The 23,552-nt window shown below is 33.4% G+C and overlaps 6 protein-coding genes across 8 annotated transcripts; 3 read left to right on the top strand and 3 right to left on the bottom strand.

The window, feature by feature from the left end:
* Nucleotides 1-72: 72 nt before the first annotated feature.
* LOC105964069 (large ribosomal subunit protein eL8y) lies at nucleotides 73-2,200 on the bottom strand. Its single transcript, XM_012988566.2, has 6 exons — nucleotides 2,063-2,200; nucleotides 1,726-1,975; nucleotides 903-1,072; nucleotides 687-815; nucleotides 507-599; nucleotides 73-404 (listed from the first exon to the last, which is right to left on the bottom strand). The coding sequence occupies exons 1-6, from the start codon at nucleotides 2,063-2,065 to the stop codon at nucleotides 273-275; spliced, it is 777 nt and encodes a 258-aa protein (XP_012844020.1). The 5' UTR covers nucleotides 2,066-2,200; the 3' UTR covers nucleotides 73-272.
* A 109-nt stretch (nucleotides 2,201-2,309) lies between these two features.
* On the top strand, nucleotides 2,310-6,395 carry ARP2 (actin related protein 2). Its single transcript, XM_012988569.2, has 15 exons — nucleotides 2,310-2,558; nucleotides 2,946-3,056; nucleotides 3,129-3,263; nucleotides 3,366-3,437; nucleotides 3,537-3,615; nucleotides 3,841-3,890; nucleotides 4,001-4,104; nucleotides 4,203-4,271; nucleotides 4,341-4,404; nucleotides 4,490-4,558; nucleotides 4,862-4,945; nucleotides 5,029-5,087; nucleotides 5,354-5,420; nucleotides 5,612-5,695; nucleotides 6,034-6,395. Exons 1-15 carry the CDS (start codon nucleotides 2,517-2,519, stop codon nucleotides 6,112-6,114), a joined length of 1,170 nt encoding a protein of 389 aa, XP_012844023.2. The 5' UTR covers nucleotides 2,310-2,516; the 3' UTR covers nucleotides 6,115-6,395.
* Nucleotides 6,396-7,292: 897 nt separating this feature from the next.
* LOC105964070 (omega-hydroxypalmitate O-feruloyl transferase) lies at nucleotides 7,293-9,033 on the top strand. 2 transcript variants are annotated; one of them, XM_012988568.2, is made up of 3 exons: nucleotides 7,293-7,350; nucleotides 7,464-7,933; nucleotides 8,029-9,033. In XM_012988568.2, the coding sequence occupies exons 2-3, from the start codon at nucleotides 7,490-7,492 to the stop codon at nucleotides 8,893-8,895; spliced, it is 1,311 nt and encodes a 436-aa protein (XP_012844022.2). In that variant the 5' UTR covers nucleotides 7,293-7,350; nucleotides 7,464-7,489; the 3' UTR covers nucleotides 8,896-9,033. The 2 variants fall into 2 exon arrangements, with proteins under 2 accessions (XP_012844022.2, XP_012844021.2); XM_012988567.2 differs by having other exon boundaries at nucleotides 7,337-7,933.
* Nucleotides 8,995-10,247, bottom strand: LOC105964072 (Pollen Ole e 1 allergen and extensin family protein). Its single transcript, XM_012988570.2, has 2 exons — nucleotides 9,681-10,247; nucleotides 8,995-9,550 (listed from the first exon to the last, which is right to left on the bottom strand). The coding sequence occupies exons 1-2, from the start codon at nucleotides 9,859-9,861 to the stop codon at nucleotides 9,207-9,209; spliced, it is 525 nt and encodes a 174-aa protein (XP_012844024.1). The 5' UTR covers nucleotides 9,862-10,247; the 3' UTR covers nucleotides 8,995-9,206.
* A 7,721-nt stretch (nucleotides 10,248-17,968) lies between these two features.
* Nucleotides 17,969-20,499, top strand: LOC105964073 (GRAS family protein RAM1). The gene is made up of 2 exons (XM_012988571.2): nucleotides 17,969-19,046; nucleotides 19,157-20,499. The coding sequence occupies exons 1-2, from the start codon at nucleotides 18,063-18,065 to the stop codon at nucleotides 20,276-20,278; spliced, it is 2,106 nt and encodes a 701-aa protein (XP_012844025.1). The 5' UTR covers nucleotides 17,969-18,062; the 3' UTR covers nucleotides 20,279-20,499.
* A 531-nt stretch (nucleotides 20,500-21,030) lies between these two features.
* MUB4 (membrane-anchored ubiquitin-fold protein 4 precursor) lies at nucleotides 21,031-23,414 on the bottom strand. 2 transcript variants are annotated; one of them, XM_012988573.2, is made up of 4 exons: nucleotides 23,077-23,240; nucleotides 22,766-23,001; nucleotides 21,982-22,152; nucleotides 21,031-21,385 (listed from the first exon to the last, which is right to left on the bottom strand). In XM_012988573.2, exons 2-4 carry the CDS (start codon nucleotides 22,893-22,895, stop codon nucleotides 21,330-21,332), a joined length of 357 nt encoding a protein of 118 aa, XP_012844027.1. In that variant the 5' UTR covers nucleotides 22,896-23,001; nucleotides 23,077-23,240; the 3' UTR covers nucleotides 21,031-21,329. The 2 variants fall into 2 exon arrangements, with proteins under 2 accessions (XP_012844027.1, XP_012844026.1); XM_012988572.2 differs by having other exon boundaries at nucleotides 22,766-23,414.
* Between the last annotated feature and the right edge of the window lie 138 nt (nucleotides 23,415-23,552).

Here is a 23,552-nt window from a genome sequence, read left to right as displayed (position 1 = left end):
TAACTAATAATTTTAATGATCAGGACACAGCAGAGGAATAGCACAGATCAAACATCAAGTTACATAGATAAATTCAACAAAACCAGAAAAACTTTAAATAACAAGCTCGATTCATGTAGTCCACTTGAAGCAGATTCGATTTAAAAATAAAAGGGGCAATTTCAAAATAAAAACAAAATTCATGTCTAATCTGAACCTGGGGAAAACAAGTTGCACATCAGAAATACTCATATTCGATTCTAACCCTAATAGACATATTTAGCAAAATGTCTCTAGGTCATCCTCTGTGCAGCTTCCTTTGCAAGAACTCTCTCCTTGGCCTTAGTCTTGGCCTGAGATTTCGAACCCATAACACCACCACCCCACTTCTTCCTGGTCTCGTCGTATTTATCATTGAAATTGGCCTATTTAACAAAAGCAGAACAGCACGATCAGATTTACCCCTCAAGACTAAAATTATAAAACACATCTAGGAACGAATTTGGAGCTTATGAATAACATTATACCTTGATTGCCTCCAGGATCTTACTGAAGTCCATCTTGTCTTCATTCTTAACTGAGGTCAAGCATAAAACAGAGGCAGTCTTCTTGTGGACAATCTGCAAAGCTTTATAACATCAGCATCGTAACAAAAAAACAATTATATTACAGACAAACTCGAAAAGCAAATGTGGAAAACAACTTACAGTTCCCAATCTAGCTTTCCCTTTCACAATACAGTAAGGAATCTCCATCTTCCTGCATAGAGCAGGGAGCCACACAACCAACTCAATTGGGTCGACATCATGAGCAATGACAACCAGTTGAGCTTTGTTCTGAAAAGAAGGAAGATTTATTGGTGTGATCTCCTAGAAACTTGATAGATAATAGCACTAAAAGTTTAACATAAAAGACAAACAAACCTGTTCGATGAGATATGTCACATGGTTGAGGCCATATTTCACCACAATAGGCTTTTTTGTTTCGGGAGATTTTCCCTCAGCCTCAGCCTGAGCTCTTTTCAGAAGACGATCCTTCTTCTCAGCTTTGTCCTCAGGCCTATATTTGAGAAGCATTTTGAAGAGACTTGTTGCTGCATGTTGACAACAGAATATATAAATTTGAATGATCAAACAAAATGATTCTTTACCCAAATAGTGTGGCTTGTACAACAAATAAGACCCATCATAAATTGGAATGATTTTACTATTAAAAGGAATTCTTCACATTAAGATATTTGAGTTCCTGTTTTTAGGCCAAGTAAGCCTAACTAAACTATATGAGACGGCTTGATGCATCTATTATTTTTTGTAAATTTGAAAGAGAAAACAAGATACACAGAACATCATTTAACATACAATCTAACAAACAGGCAGAACCCTATGATTACAAATCCACATTACACAATGATTTTGTGAAACAAAATCAGCCGATTTAGGTTCTTCGCACATTATATATTTTGATACATAGGCCAGCCATAGTAACATAAGTATTTTGGTTGCAAAAGGATAAAATCGTTCAAATGAATGGGATAGTGTCATAAGATATAAACATACTTTTGCAACTGCAACCACCATTTTAAGTCTACAAAGAAACTATACACAACTCAAAAATGAAAAAGTAAATAGGCAATTGCAGGTTTAAGGGAGCATGCACAATGTCCTCATATTTTTCAATAACAATCTACTCAATCCAACGCGATTAAATACAAAACACAAATAATAGCTAAAGGTAAAAGAATCGAACCCAAGTTCTTGTCTAGGGTTTTGGAGAACTGATGAATTGGCGGCGGGACCTTCAAACGCTGCTTGAGGATCATCTTCTTCCTCTGAATTCTCACAACTTGCGGCCATTTCACAAATCGGTGAAGATCCTTCTTAGGGGGAAGAGCACCGCCGATCCCAAACTGTTTCGGCCTTTTCTCGAAGAGTGGATTTACAACTTTCTCCGTCTTCTTCTTGGCGGCAACCGGCAGCTTTGCACCCTTCTTTGGAGCCTGAAAATTTCATTGCAAACAAGGTCAAATAACAGGAGCGTGAAATCAACGCAATGCCCATCAGTAGAGAGAAGAGAAGGTGGGTACCATTTTCTCTGCTGCGAGCGGTGGTGAACGGAAGAGAAGGTGTGAGAATGCTGGATGTGAAAATGAGCTGAAACCCTAAATATTGAGTGAGGCTAGGGTTATCACTCCCACTATTTGGGCCTCATCTGTTGGGCCCGAAACAGTTGGGCCTAATTTATGTTTATTTGTTATCGGGCCGCCTAATCTCGCACAATCAAATTTAAACACTTTCGAAATAAGAAAATCTAATTCTTTCTTAATTAATGCATTTCTTATTTTCTAAAAAAAAATTAAAAAAATTAAAAGAAAGTACGAAATGAACAGTGCATGAAACGGCGTCGTGTTGCAGGTCAGCAAGTAAACTAAAAAAGCAAGAGAGTTTTGCTCGGTGTCTCCTGCGGTTGCTCCGATTCAAAGAAATGTTGGTATAATCAAACATTGGCTGCTTGCTGTTATATGAAAGATCCTCCTCCTCATGGACAACCGAAACGTCGTCGTCTGCGATAATGGCACCGGCGTAATTACCTCCCTCTCAATCTGCACTGTTACTTTTCCATTTCAGTTTATTGATCGATCAGCGATATTTTTTATATTTGTACAAATTGTTTGGTTAACTGTGCGAATTGTGAGGTTACCTCAAAGATTGATTGACAAAGTATGTCGATTGTGGATTGTTCGATATTTTTAGTTGATCCTGCATGTTAAGCTTAATTAGGGAAATTTATTTAATTTATTTTATAGCGAGGAACGGAGTATTTCAAGTTTGAATTAATTTGATTTTCAGTTGTATTTTAGGCTTACGGAGAGCTTTGAGTTTCTGCTTGTGTCAATTATTTTGGTTTTCAGTTGATCTTGCTTAATCAGGCTGAATAATGCAACATTTTTTTTTCTTTCGAGAATGCAGTATGTGAAATGTGGTTTTGCTGGTGAGAACTTCCCCACATCGGTGTTCCCTTGTGTGGTTGGAAGGCCAATGCTCCGATATGAAGAATCTTTAATGGAACAAGAGCTCACGGTCAGTTTATTGTTCTTTGCATTCATACACTTCGGGGTATCAGTATAGGATTACAATATGTTTCTTCAACAGGACACTCTTGTTGGGGATGCTTGTTTAAAGTGGCGGCATCAATTAGACGTATCTTATCCGGTTAACAATGGTATTGTACAAAATTGGGATGATATGGGGCATGTTTGGGATCATGCATTTTTTAGTGAACTAAAGGTTTTTCCTTCTATACCTCACATATATTTCTGATAACTCTCAATATCTGCAGCTCAATTTCAAGATGTAATTGTATTTCACTTTATCTTATCATGTCTTAAGGTAGATCCTACACAATGTAAAATCTTGCTCACCGACCCACCATTGAACCCATCTAAAAACCGTGAAAAGATGGTGAGATGACTTCTTTTAGAATTATATATTTCGATTTTTCTACATAGAAATCGTTATTGACAGATTACGTGATCTAATTATGAAATTACTACATTTCAGGTAGAAATTATGTTTGAGAAATACAACTTTGCTGGTGTTTTCATCCAAATCCAAGCTGTTCTAACACTCTACGCTCAAGGTGCTTTTAGGGTTTAATTTCAGTAAAATTGTTTCAAGTGTATCTCTAGTTTTGGCTACCAGCTGTAGACTAATATAGCATGGTACGGAAGAAGATTAAGTGAATGTGCTCCCTGCAGAATGGAAACAACAAACAGTTTCCATTTTGAAGAAATCCGTTCACACTCTTACATTCCTGTTGGATTGTATAGTAACGTGCTTTCAATGTTGTCATGGCACGTCTCAGGTTTGCTTACGGGACTCGTCATTGACTCTGGTGATGGAGTCACTCATGTGGTAATATTTCTATAAAGTTATATTTGTAATGTGCTTTAGGCATGTTAGGATACCGAATTAGTGATTCCAGGTTCCAGTGATTGATGGGTTGGGTGAAATTTGTTTTCCAGGTTCCTGTGGTTGATGGATATTCATTCCCTCATCTCACAAAGAGGATGAATGTAGCCGGGCGGCATATAACATCATATCTTGTTGATTTGCTTATGAGGAGGGGGTAAGTGTTTTTGAAAGTTCTGAACTCTGTTGTTGCAATGTAGGCTTTAATGATGGTGTAACACTTCCACATTAATGGGCATGGCTTTCTCTCTGTAGGTATTCTATGAATAAAACTGCCGACTTTGAGACTGTGAGGAATATCAAGGAGAAGCTCTGTTACATAAGGTGAACTTGTCTTCACATTTTTCAATTACTTGTGACTTGACATATACGTTTAACATTAGTTTGCCACAGTTATGATTACAAAAGAGAGTATCAGTTGGGACTTGAGACTACCATCCTTGTAAAAAGTTATACTGTAAGTTGAATATCTGGACATTCAGACCTTTTCCCAGACAGCTGCAATAGATATAATAATTGATATTGTTGGCTTTGATAAATAGCTTCCAGATGGAAGGGTCATTAAAGTTGGCAATGAGCGGTTTCAAGCACCTGAAGCTCTTTTCACTCCCGTAAGTATTTTTCTGCCACTTCAAAGTGAATACAATTGAGTGGACATTGCAAGTTAATGAACCTCTAATTCTGTCTTTGTCTTTCAAAAGGTCCAATTTGGTGCGTTGATGAATAATCATATTAGAAGCTTATATTATTGTTGGACAATGGACAATTGTTCATGATATATTTATTAAAATATAGTTCACGTCGAAGAATTATTCCTCTGTCTTGTAGAATGTAGATTATTCTTGTTTTGCATTTAGCTTCAAGTATTGCTTTATCCATAATTTATGACTGCTTTCATCTTGTAATTCATGCAGGAGCTGATAGATGTTGAAGGAGATGGAATGGCTGACATGGTATTTCGTTGCATTCAGGAGATGGATATTGATAACAGGATGATGGTTAGTACTAATTCTCCTAACTGCAAAATCTTCATCTAGGCATTCTGCAGTTGTTCATGCAATTAGAATCCTCTGTTTTGCAGCTGTACCAGCATATTGTCCTGAGTGGTGGAAGTACAATGTATCCTGGATTACCTAGCCGGTACTATATAATATTCCTGATACAGTTTTATGAAACAATATCTTGTTTATCGATGTAGGGTTAGTCTATCAAGAAAGTCTGTTTACTAACAAATTTCTAGGACTTGTCAGTGTGGGTTAATTTATGAAATTAAGAAGATTATTCTTGTTATGAATAGTTATAGTTTGGGTACAGATTCTGCTGGTTCCTTGTAGATATGCCTGAGTATATATCTTTGTTTCTATCAAACATATTTTTGCTTGCCTAATCTGACCATCTTTCCCCAGCTTGGAGAAAGAAATATCGGACCGTTATCTTGAAGTTGTTCTGAAGGGAAATAAAGATGGATTGAAGGTAAAATACTACTAGTTCTGCTCATTTAGTGGCATCCTTGTGGACTAGAATACTTTAGTTCTCCTCCCCACCCCACTTCAGCTTTAGCAGAGTCCATAACAAATCATATCCATAGTCATTCCCTACTTGTTGCTCGTTATTTCTTTGTCTTGTTTATAAATGAATGATATTCTTTGTCTTGTTCCACATAGAAACTACGGCTGCGGATAGAGGATCCACCACGAAGGAAGCATATGGTGTATCTTGGAGGCGCAGTTCTTGCAGGAATTATGAAGGTGCATATTCTTTATCCCCTTCCGCCAACACATACACAAATGTCATGTTAATGTGACATTCAAAATACTTTTTCTTAATTTAATAAATCGAGGCTAGCTGTAGAAGGTAGCCTGGCGACAGAAGTACAGGCATTTCACATAATTATGGAATTCTGGTCCCAAAATTAACTTAAGACAGATAGTTTAATGAACTTTTGCTGATTAAGAAGTGAGCGTTAATCTTTTCTCATCTCTACCGCTGACAAGTTCTCTCGGTGGAAATGCCTTTATGTAAATGAACTCATATTTAAGTGGGACTGTCCTGTTTCATATTCAAACCATGTAAAAATGCATTGCAGGATGCTCCTGAGTTTTGGATTAGCAGACAAGATTATTTGGAAGAGGGAGTTGCTTGTTTAAGCAAGTGTGGCCAGGCATGAGGATTTGCTCCGTCATTTTTTTCCGATTACTGCCAGAACTTATAATTTTTAAATGAGAGCATTAGAAGGTGTAAGTATCCACATATAGCTAAACAAATCGAGGTAATGTCTTTTAACAGTTTCTCGTCTGATTATATCTTGATCATTTCTGTCTATCAATAAAGTATTCGAACGGGCCAATTTGGCCCGGCCAACCGGGTAAATTTTGTACTGGGTCTTAGCTAATTGGCCTTCCTTGGTATGATAGATAGATGCCTAGATTTGGATTGTGGGTTATTAAATGTGTGCAGTTTTATGTTGCTTACTATTATTATTGTTGTTGGCCAGCAATCTTATAATTGAGCGGAGTAAAATGAAAGCCATTATGAGACTTGTAAGAGAAAACAAGAAACAGGTGTTTATTTAAAGAAAAAAAAAACATATCCGATGAAATCAGGCTGACACAAGATATTTTACCACTCCAATACGATTCAATTTTGACAATTTCAAAAAATGACAGGGCCCACCTTTCTGGATGCACTTGAATGTTTGCACCGATCTGAGTCTGACTGTTGTTAGACGTGAAATTCACGCACCTGACAACACTAGATTTTTTGTATTTAACTTGAAACAGTGTTCATGGAAATTTGTGTAATATTGCCTTAATTTTACTGCTATGTATCCTTCGAATTTCACTTCCTCCGACAACACTTCTTCGATCGAGTTGTGCACACACAATGTTTTAATCCTTGAAGTACGTGATAGAGGGGACGTCCACAATTAAACGAAGTAATCCGGGCGGTCAAGATCAGGAGGATTGAGTCTAGAGTCTAGACTGGATTTTAATTGGTATGGACATTTCCAAGAGTTGGGCTGCCAAATTTATTTTAGTTTGGGTCCGATCCCAAAATTTTAACATTGAATGCTGCTACACACGTGTGACGGAACAACCGACACAATCACACACCAAAGAGGAGACCCATCCTAAGATATACGTACCGTACCATACCAGATTATATATTAGTAATTAACCCATTCCCTTCAATTTCTGGGCGCCTGCCATGCCAGTGCGTGATCTCACTCCACTGCTAATGTATATATATATATATATATATATACACATATACAGTATATGTGTATACACACACACACACATAAGCAACCATCATCACTTACTCATTGCTTTTCTCTAGTACTTGTAGTTTTGAAAAGCATTTCAAGATCTCATTCAAAGCTGCTCTCAACATTCTCACTGTGGTACCGTTCTAACAGAAATTTTCTTCTAAGCTTGTTTTTCCCTTTATTCTGATTTTTGTATCTAACTCAATTATATATATTAATTAAAAATAAAAATTATTGCATGCATGCAGAGCAGAGGCATACATATAATAATATAATGGAGGAGAGTAATGTGTTAGAGCTGAGTGTGGAATTAGGACATCCCACATTAGTCCCTCCTGCAAAGGAAACCCCAAAGGGACTCTATTTTCTCTCAAATCTCGATCAAAATATAGCCGTTATCGTTCGAACCGTCTACTGCTTCACCGGCGCGGATGACCAAAATTCCAATAATAAAAATGCATGCAAAACCATCAAGGAATCTTTACAGCATATCCTGGTTCACTATTATCCACTGGCAGGGCGGCTGAAATTGAGCTCCGACGGAAAGCTGATAGTCGATTGCACCGGAGAAGGTGCCGTTTTCGTCGAGGCTGAGGCTAACTGCGCTATTCGACAACTCGGCGACACGTTGAAGCTTGATCATTCAACTCTATGCAAACTTGTTTATGATATTCCTGGTGTGGACAACATTTTGCAGATACCTCCTCTTGTGGCTCAGGTCATTATCAATCAAGAATATCTTTATATACACTTCTTTCATCTTATTAATTATACGATGATGAAAACTCGATCGTGTATGTTTGATTTTTTTAGGTGACAAAGTTCAAATGTGGAGGGTTTATACTTGGAGTATGTGTCAACCATTGCATGTTTGATGGTGTTAGTGCAATGGAGTTTGTGAATGCTTGGGGGGCAACGGCTAGAGGTTTGCCGCTAGCCGAACCCCCGTTTCTTGATCGAACCATTCTGAATGCCAGATGTCCACCTAAGATCGAGTATGATCACCGTGAATTTCTTGAAATACAAGACGTATTGTCACCCAATAGTGATGAATTGCTATATGGATCCTTCGTTTTCGACCAAGAAAAAATCAAAAAATTAAAGAAAGTAGCCATGAATGATGATGGCAATAAAAGGGTTGTTCTTAAAAAATGCACTAGTTTTGAAGTGCTCTCTGCATTTGTATGGAGGGCTAGAACAAGGGCATTGAATTTCCCTGATGATCAAGAAACAAAGCTATTGTTTGCCGTGGATGGGAGGAACAAATTCAAGCCACCACTTCCGAAGGGCTACTTTGGGAACGCAATTGTTTTGACGAATTGTATATGCAAAGCAGGGGAGCTACTGGAGAAGCCACTCTCACACGGGGTTCGATTAGTTCAAGAATCAATTAAAACGGTTAATGACGGTTACATGAGATCTGCAATAGACTATTTCGAGGCAACAAGGGCAAGGCCTTCCCTTAATTCGACTCTGCTAATCACAACATGGTGTCAATTATCGTTTAATACAACGGATTTCGGATGGGGAGAGCCATTTTTTTCGGGGCCCGTTGGATTACCGGAGAAGGAAGTTATACTGTTTTTGTCTAATGGGAAAGATAGAAAAGGTGTAACTGTGCTTGTAGGTTTGCCAGTTTCTGCCATGAACAAGTTTCAAGAATTGTTGCAAGAAGTATAACATCTTTCCTTTATCTTGATTTGTACTACTACTACTTTTTAACCAATGAACAATAGTTCATACACTTGTTGTCACATCTTCTCATTTCTAAAGTGAGGATTGTTAGTAAAAATAAAAATCTCCTTAAAAATTTATACATATATATGACATATCATAATCTTACATGAAGGATAGATCAAACCAAGTAAAACACTAAAGCTTCAAGAGTTGAAAAATTGCTATCTATTACAACAAGATAATGCTCAAGTAGCTAGATCACAACACTATAAATGAGCACAACATTTATTATTATTAATATTATTATATTTTAATTATTTGTTACCACACAAGGAAGTGTTTCTTCTGGATGGCCTATAACTCAACGCGCCGAGGCTGTAAAAGCACGAATTGGTTTGTTTCGATTTGACCGAAATCTGATCGGATGTAGTCCGAAAAGAAGGGATATTACACAACGAAGACGAAGGGGTAGAGAGAAGGATTGCCCTGCAGGAACTTCCCACAGCTTTGTCTCTAGCACATTGAACACCATCAACAGAGGGTACCTCCAATTTGTAAATACCATACTTATTTGTTGTTCTGTTTACTGAAAATGATATCTGTTCAGTTGTTCTTGGAGAGATTGCTTTGAACATGCAATCTATTCTAACATCAACACCTGCTTCAGACAAGTGTGTGAAATTACATTAATGCCCCCAACACACACACACAACACCAGTTACAACTTGCAAGAGATCGGTAATTTCATATTTTAAAAAAAAAACCAAGAGAGTGTAATAAAAATGAACCTGGCAAGAAATAGCTGTGCCTGGAGAAGGAGTTGTTGGAGCAGAAATCACAGTAGACCATGCCCATGACAGTGATTTGGGGGTTGGAGATTGAATGTTTAGATGACTCAACGACTCGGAGAAAGGATGAAGACTGAGTCAACAAGAATGATAATACAAAGAAAAAGAGTACTGAGCCCATTGGAGCCAGATAGCTAGAGAATTGGAATCCAACAAGAGAAAATTTATTTAATTCCTCATAAGGTTTTTTTAATTTGTTTTCTGGATAGCTAAACTAGGAGCCTATATGAATATGGAGTGTCTTGTGTACTACATAGATATGATATGCAGTTCATGAGTTCAGTGTTTTCTCGTGTGTGTGTGTGTGTGTGTGTGGATAATGAATGCCAGTTGTGTTTGAGTAGTAGCAGCTAAGTAGCAATCTTATTCTTAGCTAAGAGTTGGATGCAACTTTTTTCAATGCATGTGAAACAAAAGCATGTGAATTTCATTTGGCATATTATACAACATATACGTGTGTGTGTGTGGAGAGAGAGAGAGAGAGAGAGAGAGAGAGAGAGAGAGAGAGAGAGAGAGAGAGAGAGAGAGAGAGAGATTTATGATGGTTTTGAAATATAAAATAAATAATAAATACTCTAATCTAATCCATTAATTATTTATTTTGTTTGGTAGAAAAAATATACGAAATAATTTATGAGTAATGATGGCAAAATTGGATGGATGATATGAAACAAACAAAATTTTGCCTCAAAGTTATACACATACACTAATTGTACATGGAAAATCATGTGAGTTGAGTTGATGCTTGTTGTGAGAGAATTGATTACAAGTGTGCATTTATGTCTACATACAATGAATTTTGTGGGTCACCGACAAATGTTGGACAATGTAGTAGAATTATAGTAATTCAAGTGTCAGCCCATTTGCAATAAAACGTACGATCCAATTAATATCAGAATCAGACAAACTAATAATAATTGAATGTTGTTGTTTGATTGAACGGAATCATTAATTGTTTTGAAATCAATCTGTCTTTATCAGAGCCCAGTGGACTCATATTAACAGAGCCCATCTGGTTTACAAAAATCAATAACATTAACATATATATTTTTCTCTAAGGTGGTTGTTGTAATTAGCCTCCAAATTAGTTTCTGTTTTATCCCACCTAAAACGTCATTACACGCTCTTAATTCACAGTTTTCCCAAATTGGTAGAACCAATCAAACATAATAATTATATGGATGTCATCCGGCAATCAAACTAAAAGTTAAATGTAGGGACAAATCCCCAATCAAACTTATAATTCTTGCTTGAAAACGAAACATTAATTTTGGCGCTACTATATAATCATGAAACTAAGTTTGATTGGATTAGATAGATTAATTAAGAGTAAAATGGGATGATTAGATTAGAGTAGAGAATAGAAGAGATGGAGGAGAAAGACAAGAGCTTCAATCCTTTGCCAAATCCAAAGATTAGGCGGCGATCTCTTCAATGCATGTATGTCCATTTCTTTGTCATCAATCTATATCTATATATAATATAAAAAGAGGATCTATGCCCTATATGAATGACATGTGGCAAATGATGATGTCATTTATCAAAATTGCTTAGTTGGAGTTCAATTGATGAGGTGGATTCTTCAATTGGTGAATTGTCATTTTTAATTTGGTATGTATTTAAGTTAGTTCCTTTTTAACATTTGTACAATCATTTAAACATTTTCCACGTGTATATATATATATATATATATATATATTATTTTCGAATTTAATATTTTATAAATTCGAAAAAATATATATTATTTACATTGGCAATATTTCAAAATATATTTATTGAAAAATTCACGATACTCAATTTTTTTACGAATATTCAAATAATTCTCAGAAAAATAATTTTTTTTAAATTAAAATATTAAAATAAAGGAATACAATTGTGTGTTTTTTTTCAATATTTTGGAATATTCGAATATCCATTCAATAAAAAAATTTCGGGATATCTGAATAAAATGAATATATTAATAAATTAATATATGTTTCATAACTTTTTCATTTGAATATATAAAATTAATATATATAAAAACTAATATATATATATATATATATATGGTCAACCTTATTTCACAATCATTTATATTTTTTTGGTGGTTATTGTATTAATACGTATATTATTATTGATAATACATATTAATATATATATATATATATATATATATATATATATATATATATATATATATATATATATATTTTACACAATTATTTTTTATTATTTGATTTTATTACCATAAGTATTTTGATTTGTTAGTTTTGAAATATGATTTCCCGATTTTCATTTGTTGCATTTGGTAAGTGTGTAAATAACAAATCTTCATTTATTTGAATTCAAATAATTTTTTTTTAATTATGTCATCTACATTAATCATAATTTCTGTCAAATATGACAACAAATTCTTAAAATAAATTTAATTTGATTGATTTTAATTAAAGTTTTTGGTTTTAATTGTATGTGTTCATATCAATATAATTATGGATTAAATTATTAGTTAAGGCAAATTATAATCAAAAAAAAGGAAAATTATATTGCTTTCAAATCATTTTCACATCAATTAGCACGGTTTTGGAAGTATATTGCATTCAAACCAATTCTTCCACATTTAAAGAATTCATTTAAAAAACAAGAATTAAATTTCAAATTGGATCTAACAATTTGTCAACCAATAACGTATCAATCATAATATTGAATTTAACTTTCTACATTTAAATTTCGATAGTTATGTTAATTTCACATTGAATAAGTATTTCCTTATTCATATATAGTTAACTTAATTATCGTATGCATGAGAAGTATAAAATCCCGCATTTCATCTTCCAATCCACACCAAAATTCTCCATCAATTTCTAACATCATCATCATCATTCATCACCCCCGCTCCCGTGCACCAAACAATAAAGTAAATAATAGTCTGATTATTACATTGCTTATTATGTAATTTTTTTCTCATTTTCTAATTACCTCAAGTTCAATTTTTTTTTATCTATCTATAATTTTATTATTATTATTTATGTTTTGAAGAAATGGTCAGCATTTGTGTCATGTGTTTAAAAGTTTAATTCAAATCATGATGATATTATCAAGTACGATCATTGCAGGAATTGACAAAGTCGAGAAATTCATCCGATGCAGAAAAGTTAAACCGGGATGTTGAAATATTGTTCCATATGTGACAAAATATTTATATACAAGATGCATTTTCTCCACAAGGATATAAAAGGTTGATTTTTTTTTTTTAAATGGGATCTTTGCTATATACATCATATAAATTATACTACGTTTCGGCCTTTTATGCAAATAAGATATCATTGCAGATGATTTTTTGACAATTGTAATTTTTTATTACATTGCCCAATTATCGTTCTTTCTTATCTATTATTATACAACAATACTTATGATTTCGGCTTTTAATTCGGTCATTGGAGTTTTTCCAATTTCTTTTTATTTTGATCATTGGATTGTGTTTCTTTATCACCTTTGATTTCACTTTCACTACAATACCTACATATCTTTGTTGGTTCAGACTTAAGTGATTCTACATTATTAGTTGATTTTTTTTATTATATAAATAGTATGTCTCATATGTTGATTTTTATCTCTCATTCATGTATAAAACAAACGAAATACACATTGATCTTGAGATGATGCTATATAATATAGTATTATTTGCAAAGTGGTTTACTTTGATATATAATAGACCAAATATTATATGATATATACCGATATATTCACACTATAAAATTAATGACATATTTCTTTCTATTTTAATATTGATTATTTGATATTGTATTGCTATTACTACCAATTTTTTAAATGGAGTAATTAGGGGTGAAAGTCGGATGGATCAGATCGAAATTAGCCTCTTTTGGAAAATTTCCAAACAAATCTGGAAGTACAAAATCAATTCCAATTCCAATTCCAAAATTTTCAGAATCTAAAAATTCATTCCAATTCCAAAAGGACCGGAAATTTTGGAAAAAAATCGGATATCACATAAGCTTTAAAATTTCAAAACGTAGCCGAATTTTTTTAAAATGTTCATAATTTTTCGAAAATAAGAACATCCACGTCGATAAAAGTAGATCTAATAACTACTAAATTTCAGTTAAAAAAAATAAATAAAAATAAATATTGCATAACATACAATAAAACTTCTAACAACAATTCATTATGTCAAAATCCTAAAACAAAACTTATTGGTGTATTTTTCAGAAAATAAGTATTATATAATATATACTATTTATAGGTGTATTTTTCGAAAAAAAATCGGAATTTTTCATAATTAATTTCGGAATTAAATCGGATCGGAAATCGGAAATTCCAAATTTATTTTATATAATTCCAATTTCAATCCAAAAAAATCAAAAAAATTCGGAAATCGGAATTTCGGAAGTCGTTATGAAAAAAGTTGTTCCAAAATCGAAACTTTTCGGATCGGAACCGGCGAAAATTGGAAAATCCGTTCCAATTTGCCCCCCTAGGAATAATGATTTGTTGATAACTTCAAAAATTTAGGTGGGTTCTTCGTTTTTTTATTTCTTAAAATTCGTCAAAAACTTTCAATAGTTATTATTGTGCAATTTTATTGTCTATATCCTTGATTTGTTTATTTTAGTTGTCATTATTGTGCGATTTTGGGCAGCTATTTTCTGGGGTTATATGAGTATAACTTTAAGAGGGAATTGAAAAAAAACTCACGACAATGAGTTTTTAATTAGAAGAAGGAATTAACCAATTTTAACCCATAACCGTATTATGACCCATACTTAAACTTAATTTTGACTAATATTGCTAGGAATTACAGTAATATTACTGTATCAATGTTAACATTACTGTCTTCACTTTAAATAATATTAATATTATTGTCTCAAAAAGTAATATTGTTGTTAACACAGAAATATTATTATTATTGTTGTTGTTGTTGTTGTTGTTGTTGTTCTTATTATTATTATTATTATTATTATTATTATTATTATTGTTATTATTATTATTATTATTATTATTATTATTATTATTATTATTATTATTATTATTATTATTATTATTATTATTATTATTATTATTATTATTATTATTATTATTATTATTATTATTATTATTATTATTATTATTATTATTATTATTATTATTATTATTATTATTATTATTATTATTATTATTATTATTATTATTATTATTATTATTATTATTATTATTATTATTATTATTATTATTATTATTATTATTATTATTATTATTATTATTATTATTATTATTATTATTATTATTATTATTATTATTATTATTATTATTATTATTATTATTATTATTATTATTATTATTATTATTATTATTATTATTATTATTATTATTATTATTATTATTATTATTATTATTATTATTATTATTATTATTATTATTATTATTATTATTATTATTATTATTATTATTATTATTATTATTATTATTATTATTATTATTATTATTATTATTATTATTATTATTATTATTATTATTATTATTATTATTATTATTATTATTATTATTATTATTATTATTATTATTATTATTATTATTATTATTATTATTATTATTATTATTATTATTATTATTATTATTATTATTATTATTATTATTATTATTATTATTATTATTATTATTATTATTATTATTATTATTATGAGAATTAGTATTGGTATTGGTATTCATATTAGTATCGGTCTTGGTATCGGCATTGGCATCGGCATCGGCATTAGCATTAGTATCAGTATCATTATCAAGTATCATTATTAGTATTAGTATTAATATTAGTATTAGTATTAGTATTAGTATTAGTATTAGTGGTATTGATATTAGTATCGGTCTTGGTATCGGCATTGGCATCGGCATCGGCATTAGCATTAGTATCAGTATCATTATCAAGTATCATTATCAAGTATCATTATTAGTATTAGTATTAATATTAGTATTAGTATTAGTATTAGTATTAGTATTAGTATTAATATTACTATCACAATTAGTATTAGTATTACTATTAGTATAATTCCTATATATTTATCTTTTTTATCAAATAAGCGACATTGAAATTGATGTGGGTAGAAATAGCATTAGCAATAGAATTACGATCAGGATTAAGATTACTATTACCATTAGTATTAACGCATTAACATTAGTATTAATGCAGTAGCATTAGCATATTAGTATTAGTATCAGTATCAGTATCAATATCAGTCTCAATATCAATATCAGTATAAATATCAATATTAATATTAGTATTATTATTATTATTATTAATATCAGTTTTAGTATCAATATCAGTATAAATGTCAATATCTATATTAGTATTAGTATTAGTATTAGTATTATCATAATTTCTATATGTTTATCTTTTTTATCAAATAAGCGACATTGCTTTACACAAACGAATGAAATTGATGTGAGTAGAAATAGCATTAGTATTAGAATTAAAATCAGGATTAAGATTACTATTAACATTAGTATTAACGCATTAACAATAGTATTCACGCATTAGCATTAGCATATTAGTATCCATATCAATATTAGTCTCAGTATCAGTATCCGTATCAGTATCTGTATTAGTATTAGTAACACTATCAATATGGGTATCAGTATTCGTATTAGTATCACAAGCATGTATTAATATTAGTATTAGTATTAATATTAGTATTAGTATTAATGTTAGTGTTAGTGTTAGTGTTAGTGTTAGTGTTAGTGTTAGTGTTAGTGTTAGTGTTAGTGTTAGTGTTAGTGTTAGTGTTAGTATTATTATTATTCTTAGTGTTAGTATTAGATTTAGTATAAGTATTAGTATTAGTATTAGTATTAGTATTAGTATTAGTATTAGTATTAGTATTTGTATTAGTATTTGTATTAGTATTATTATTAGTATTAGTATTAGTATTAGTATTAGTATTAGTATTAGTTTTAATATTGGTATTGGTATTGGTATTGGTATTGGTATTGGTATTAGTATTGGTATTGGTATAGGTATTGGTATTGGTATTGGTATTAGTATTATTGGTGTATTAGTTTATACATTAAATATTCGTATCAGAATTGGCGTATTATTATTAATGTGAGTGTTGATATTAATATTAGTATTAGACTATTAGTATTAAACATCGTATAATATTATGATTAGTATTAATATTTGTATTATTAGTGTTGGTTTTAGTATTATTAGTATCGGTATTAGTATTGGTATTAGTATTATCAATGCGTGTTTTAGTATTAATAGTAGTAGTTGTTGTTAGTGTAATATTAGTGTTAATATTAGGGTGGCATAGGTAATTGTACACCGCAATGTCCAGAGTTAAAATTAGATTTGAGATAAATATATTTATCAACTCAGAATCGGGCGATATAACTAAAATTACGAGCAATATTGTGGCACACTTTATTTTCAGCGAATATGAAGGTAAATCACAAACAAATGTATATTTTGATTCAATAAAACATTTTTGTTTTGGTATTATTTACATGTATGTCCACTGTTCAAAATTTTCGTTTGTTTTATTTTATCCAAAATATTTAAAAAAAAAAAACAGTGATTCCGTGCATCGCACGGGTGAATTACTAGTTATTATTACAATCTTAATTGTTTTTTTCCTTTCACAACTCTTTTTGCTTGACTCTTTTAGAGTAGAGTGGATATTCTACAACCTAGCTAACTCTGATCTAATTTTAATACATGGATTAACCATTTTAACTAAGACTTAAGGGGAACACTTATTCATTAGTTACTCTTCAGAATAATCCATATAAATTTATATCCAGTAGTTATCATAATTAACCCCACATCTATGCGTGTATCAGTATGTGTGCATCACAATTTGAGTTATAATTATTGGCGATGATTCTATTCTCTTGTTGCAAGTGGGCCGGCCCAAAGAAGATAGGCCCCACCTCTCCAGACTGTGACAAGGCAAAACTTCTTGTTGCCCATACACATAGTATTCTTGTTCTTATTAATTTATTATTCAAATTATTATTTAGAAAAGTTAACAAAAATCTTGGGATAAAATGCTTAATTCACTAACCTCCAATCATATTGCTTGGATTGAGAACTTGTTTTGTCCCCACTTCCCTTTCTCTTTCTACTCCATTGGATCATCTGTGATTTAAAAAAATTAAAAAAAAAAAAAAAGATAAACTTCCTAGAGTATAAAAAGAGATGGAAACACATTTCACCACTTTCAAATTTCTCAATTCTTAAACAAGAAAAAGTAGGGGGAAAAAAAAAAAAAAAAAAAAAAATGGGTCCATTCCATTGTATGAACATACATTTGTTAAAATTTGATGTTTATTAGTTTATATTTATAGAGCAGCATGAGGAGCATCAAAACTGAGATGGGAAACCTGAAAATATCAGTGGGGGGTGGTGTAAAAAGTGAGAATTCATGCTGCACAAAAGAGGAGCCCACCTCACCTGGCAAGACGAACATTTGTTCTTCGTCATCAGATTTCGAAACAAGCACCATAACCAGCAGCAGCTTAACCCCGGTTGCAAGCCTATCCAACTTGATCCCCACAAATCTCTCTATTCCATCTGCTGCTCTCAAATTCGAAGAACAAAATGGAGATATCGAAATCCATTCCCCAGATTATTCAATGTGGGAATCCATCTTCACCGATCACCTTTTAGACGGTGATTTCATGATGTGCTCCCCGCTGATGAACAACAACATGCTCTCACCAAACTACAACATCTACAACAACTGTGGCGGCTATGCTCCGTCTCTGCCAGCCCTTGTGGGGTCTCCCCCTCGCTTTCCTCCCGCAATGCATGCTCTTGTGGGGTCCCCACCTCGATTCCCGTCCCCTCTCGGGCCCCACAGGGGGAAGGGGTTGAGCCCTCTCAACAGGGTTTTCAACTCGCCGGGGAATCAGTTCATGCAGGTGGATCAAATCGAGAGCCTTTCTTTGCCTGCCCTCGAGAGCCTATTGGATGATGACACTAGTTATGATTGTAAAGGCAATGCTGGTGAACATTTCGTGTCGTTTTCTCCGATGAAGATAGCTGGCGATTGCTATGATGTCATGCCTGAGCTACTGGAGTGTCTCACCATGCCTGATTCCACCAGGTTTAGTGATAGTAGTAATTCTGTTCAGGTAAGTTCACAAGAGAGTGGTATTTATGATGTGGGAGTTTCTATTGCACCTCAACCATTATCCCAACAATTGCAACAAGAAAGGCAACAGGAGCAGCAGCATAGACAACCTCAACAACAACAACAACCACAATTTCATCAGCAAAACCAGATTCAGACAATGCACAATACGTTGACGGTCCCAATTCCCCAACCTGAACAGGTGACTCGTAACTTTAATAGCACGTCAAAAATTTACCCAAAAAAAATATTTAATTCTCAAATAATAACCTTTTTTATTTTCTCATCTGAACATACATGATATATGTACAGGAGCAAGATTGTGGACTACAGCTGGTGCATCTTCTTTTGGCTTGTGCAGAAGCAGTTTCCAAGGAGGATTACATGCTAGCAAGAAAATACCTCCACCACCTAAATCGAGTGGTCTCCACCGATGGCGACTCGATGCAGCGTGTTGCAGCTTGCTTCACCGAAGCCCTCACTGCAAGATTAGCTGCAACACTCACGAATAAACCTAGCACCTCCAAGCTCATTCCTTTCAACCCTTTCCCTCCCGACAACCTAGAAATCCTCAAGATTTATCAGATCCTGTACCAGGCCTGTCCCTACATTAAATTTGCTCACTTCACTGCCAACCAAGCCATTTTCGAGGCATTTGAATCTGAGGGACGTGTCCACGTCATCGATCTTGATATCCTACAAGGCTATCAATGGCCTGCTTTCATGCAAGCCCTAGCTGCAAGGCCTGGTGGGGCCCCGTTTCTTCGAATCACTGGTGTGGGCCCTTCTCCTGAGTCTGTAAGAGAAACTGGGAGATGTTTGAGTGAGCTGGCTCATTCTCTCCACGTACCTTTTGAATTCCATCCTGTTGGTGAAGAACTTGAAGATCTAAAACCCCACATGTTCAACAGAAGGGTGGGTGAGGCTTTGGCTGTCAACTCGGTTAACAGACTTCACCGGGTACCAGGGAATGCTCTTGGAAACCTGTTAACTATGATTAGGGATCAAGCACCGAACATAGTGACCATAGTTGAACAAGAAGCAAGTCACAATGGGCCGTATTTCCTGGGAAGATTTCTTGAGGCCTTGCACTATTATTCGGCTATTTTCGACTCGTTGGATGCAACTTTTCCATCTGAATCTGAACAGAGGACAAAGGTGGAGCAGAATATTTTTGCACCGGAGATTAAAAATATTGTAGCACATGAGGGGCCTGAGAGAGTGATGAGGCATGAAAGGCTCGAAAAATGGAGGAAAATAATGGAAGGGAAAGGATTCCAAGGGGTGCCACTGAGTTCAAATGCAGTGACTCAGTCAAAAATACTGCTGGGACTTTATTCTTGTGATGGGTACAGGTTGACAGAAGACAGGGGTTGTTTGCTTTTGGGGTGGCAAGATAGATCTATTCTAGCTGCTTCTGCATGGCGATGCTAATGCTTATATGCCATGCATACGTGTTTGTGTTTCAGTATCAGTTGATTAGATTATTCATGATTGTTTTAATCTAATCCAAGCACACATAAGCCATATAATGTTAAAGACAGGACAAAAGAGGAAAGGGAGACAAGAGTTATTAATCTTGTTTTGTTTATCTTGAATGGGACCTTAGGATTAGGTCAAACATTGATTGGCTTAGTAATAATAATCTTTTATCATTTGTTTATTGTGTGTTTATACGCTACAGATGGCTCGTGACTTTTGTCGTTGATGTCTATATTTGACTACAGAATTACTCATCGCATCGCTAGTGTGGAAACATATGCGGGACTACCAATTGATCAACTTCCCCGTGAAATATAGATTTCGATTATGTAATAAATAAATAACGACAGGGCCATTTTAACTAATAATATCGTAATTAGCAGCACGATAATAAAAAAGTTTACCGGTGAATCAAAGTAACCGGTTAGGTTTACCCAGCAGCTGGAGCAGAATGCTGATAAGTCTGAATCAACATCTGCCAGTAAGAAAATAGAATAATCGAAATTACCTCAGTAGAATTTAGAAACTTATTAATTTTTCATCAAAATTCACAGCCAAGGACTTTATTTAACACAAGCAGTAAATCATGGGAAGCTATGTAACTATGCACCACATGTCGCGGTGTTCTAAACTACTTCCTTCTCCAACTTGGCTGCAGTCTACTACGTGTATAATATATATTTACGCAAACGTACATAAGAAAATTGAAGCTAATAAAATACTTTGTATTCACCAGAAATCCCAGCCACTGTAAAACGTTTTCGAGGGTAATAGAGATCCCCCACAGATGTGTTGTGTTCTCGTAGTATATAAATAATCTGCAGCTACAAATATACAAGAAACAACAAATTTATAGGAAAAGCACATACATGATGACAAACACAGAAATTGCCTCAAACATACAGGGAACATTAATGAGTATTGTACTGTTTACAAATTATTGTCTTTTCGGACTTCACAATCTGACGATCCAGAAGATAAGTGCCGAATCAAGATTACACTCTCACAATATGGAACACGAACAGATGCTCTTTTTTGGAGCCTCGTCGACCTTCTTCTCTGTAAACACAATAGTAATATTCAGCTAGATGGAGTCGAAACAGAAAAATGATTAAGCATCTTATCAGACAAATAAATATCATAATGAATGGAATTTACACACCACACAAACATGCAGTAGTACATACAACAGAAGTCAAGATATACACTTCTCTAAATAGCCTAATCATAAGATATCTACTCTCAAGAATCCCCATCCCAATTTTACGGCCCTGTTTCATCGCATTCCAAATATTCTACAAATCCTTATATCTAATCCCAAAACTTTCTATGAACCTTCAGACGATGTCCACTATTTATAATCGAGAAGTTTGTTATTATATTCACGACATGATCATAACTCCAACTCTGTGGTGCGATCAGCACACCCATCCCAAACAATTTCAGCAACTACACTGATACTAAACATTCTCGCACAAACACAGAAGAAAGCAACAATCAATGAACAATTACAAAATCAAGAAGGATATCTCCATTCTGAAAGCCTAGCCGATAAACACTTGGTAGAAGATAAAGAGTATCAAAAGAGTAATTGAGGCTATGACTCTATGTGAGCAGGTCTGGAGTACAATGACCCCTGAAAAGTCTTCGGTTACCTGTCTTTGCTTTTGCTAAAGATGGCTGTACGACAGCATGCATGGTTATAACTCCATTCGGTAGCTCTCCAAATGGCATCTTGCACTGGGCAACAGTCTTGTTATTTTCCAAAATTTTGCCAGCACTTATTAATTTCACGTCATTTGCTGCCTTTGGTGTAATTCTTTTATCTGATCAAATAGAAAGCTTTTGGTCAACTACACAATGATAGGAATGAAAAAGTAGCAACAATAGTTTCCTATACATAACTTAGACAATATATAAGGATCGAGAAATGTAAAATGAATACAATACCAGTCACTCCAGCTTAATTTTCAAAAGAAGATAATCATATTCGTATTAGTAAGTAAATGAGTGAGGAGGCTTATTTGAAGAAAATGGTTTTGTTTTCGTTCTTGAATGTTAAATTTCAAAAATCTATTGGTCCTCCTAATAACTTTAGTTGTTTTAGTCCGAACCTAAATTCATCAAAATAAACCCTTCTTTTTTCCGAAAAAAATTGTCAGAACTCCATCTTAGTTGTCCAAGGTGGAGAATTTAATCCCCAGAAAAATCACACCAGGCTTTCCAGTCATAAATTATAAAAATATATATATGTGTGTGTGTGTGTGTGTGTGTAAATTTACGCTCGAATCCTAAACCAATTGACATATGCCTCAATCGGCAATTATATACTGCTCTTACTGCAACCAAACACGCAATAACAAAAATATCAATTTCTATCACACAAGCTCAATTTTGATACACCGACAAGAAAGGAAACAGAAAAGTGAAGAAGGTAACCTTTAGGCCACTCAGCCACAATTCTCTCCTTGAGCATAGCAACAGTCGAAGCTGGTGAATATCGAAAAGGGCCGATATCTGATCCATCGTATAATCTGAACTTGAGCTCCACCAAATCCTCCTCCGGCATTTGTTTTCTCCAAAAAAATCTCAAAATTCACGAAACCAAAGCCGAAGTATTCCGGCTCAAACCCTTGGATAGATAAAATCGTAAAATCCCCAAATTCACCTCCCACCTACCGCGAATTCATTCAAATCAGAAGTGCTAAAAACGATTAATTAATGGTTTTGAATTATAATGCGTCAGTTACACTTTGAAATTGAGGAACCCTAGACCAGATCTTAATGATTTTCACGCGTCTGAGTGCTGCCCTTTGTGCGATTCTCTTTTTCTCTCTCTCTCTCTCTATCTCTCTTTTTTTAATATCCTTTTATTTCAGTTTGTGTTTACCTTTTTTTAAATTTATCTTTTTCCACTTTCGATAGCTTTAGAGAGTTTTAATTTGTATACTTGTGGTTGAATTGGGTAAAAGTATATATGAGGAGGTTTACATACTGTAGAATCTTGTCAGATGTAAATCGCAGTGAAGAAAGTTGAGCGAATTCGTCAGTTACTACTGACCCTTTGTTTGACCTTGACCACCACTGTAGAGGTTTTGATCCTCTGCTTCTGTTTTATTCCACGCGCCGTTGGAACTGGTTAATGTGCGGTCGGGCCGTGTTAGAACTGGAAAAAGTGTGTTTTTTTATTGGGCTTTTAAAAATAGGGGCTTTTAACTTGTTTAAA

The sequence above is a fragment of the Erythranthe guttata genome, chromosome 6, assembly GCF_056151865.1.
Source record: "Erythranthe guttata isolate IM_541 chromosome 6, IM_541, whole genome shotgun sequence".
In the NCBI taxonomy this organism is placed as follows: Eukaryota; Viridiplantae; Streptophyta; class Magnoliopsida; order Lamiales; family Phrymaceae; genus Erythranthe; species Erythranthe guttata.
The sequence above is the reverse complement of the archived record's forward strand: the minus strand, read 5'-3'. Positions and strand labels throughout refer to the sequence as shown.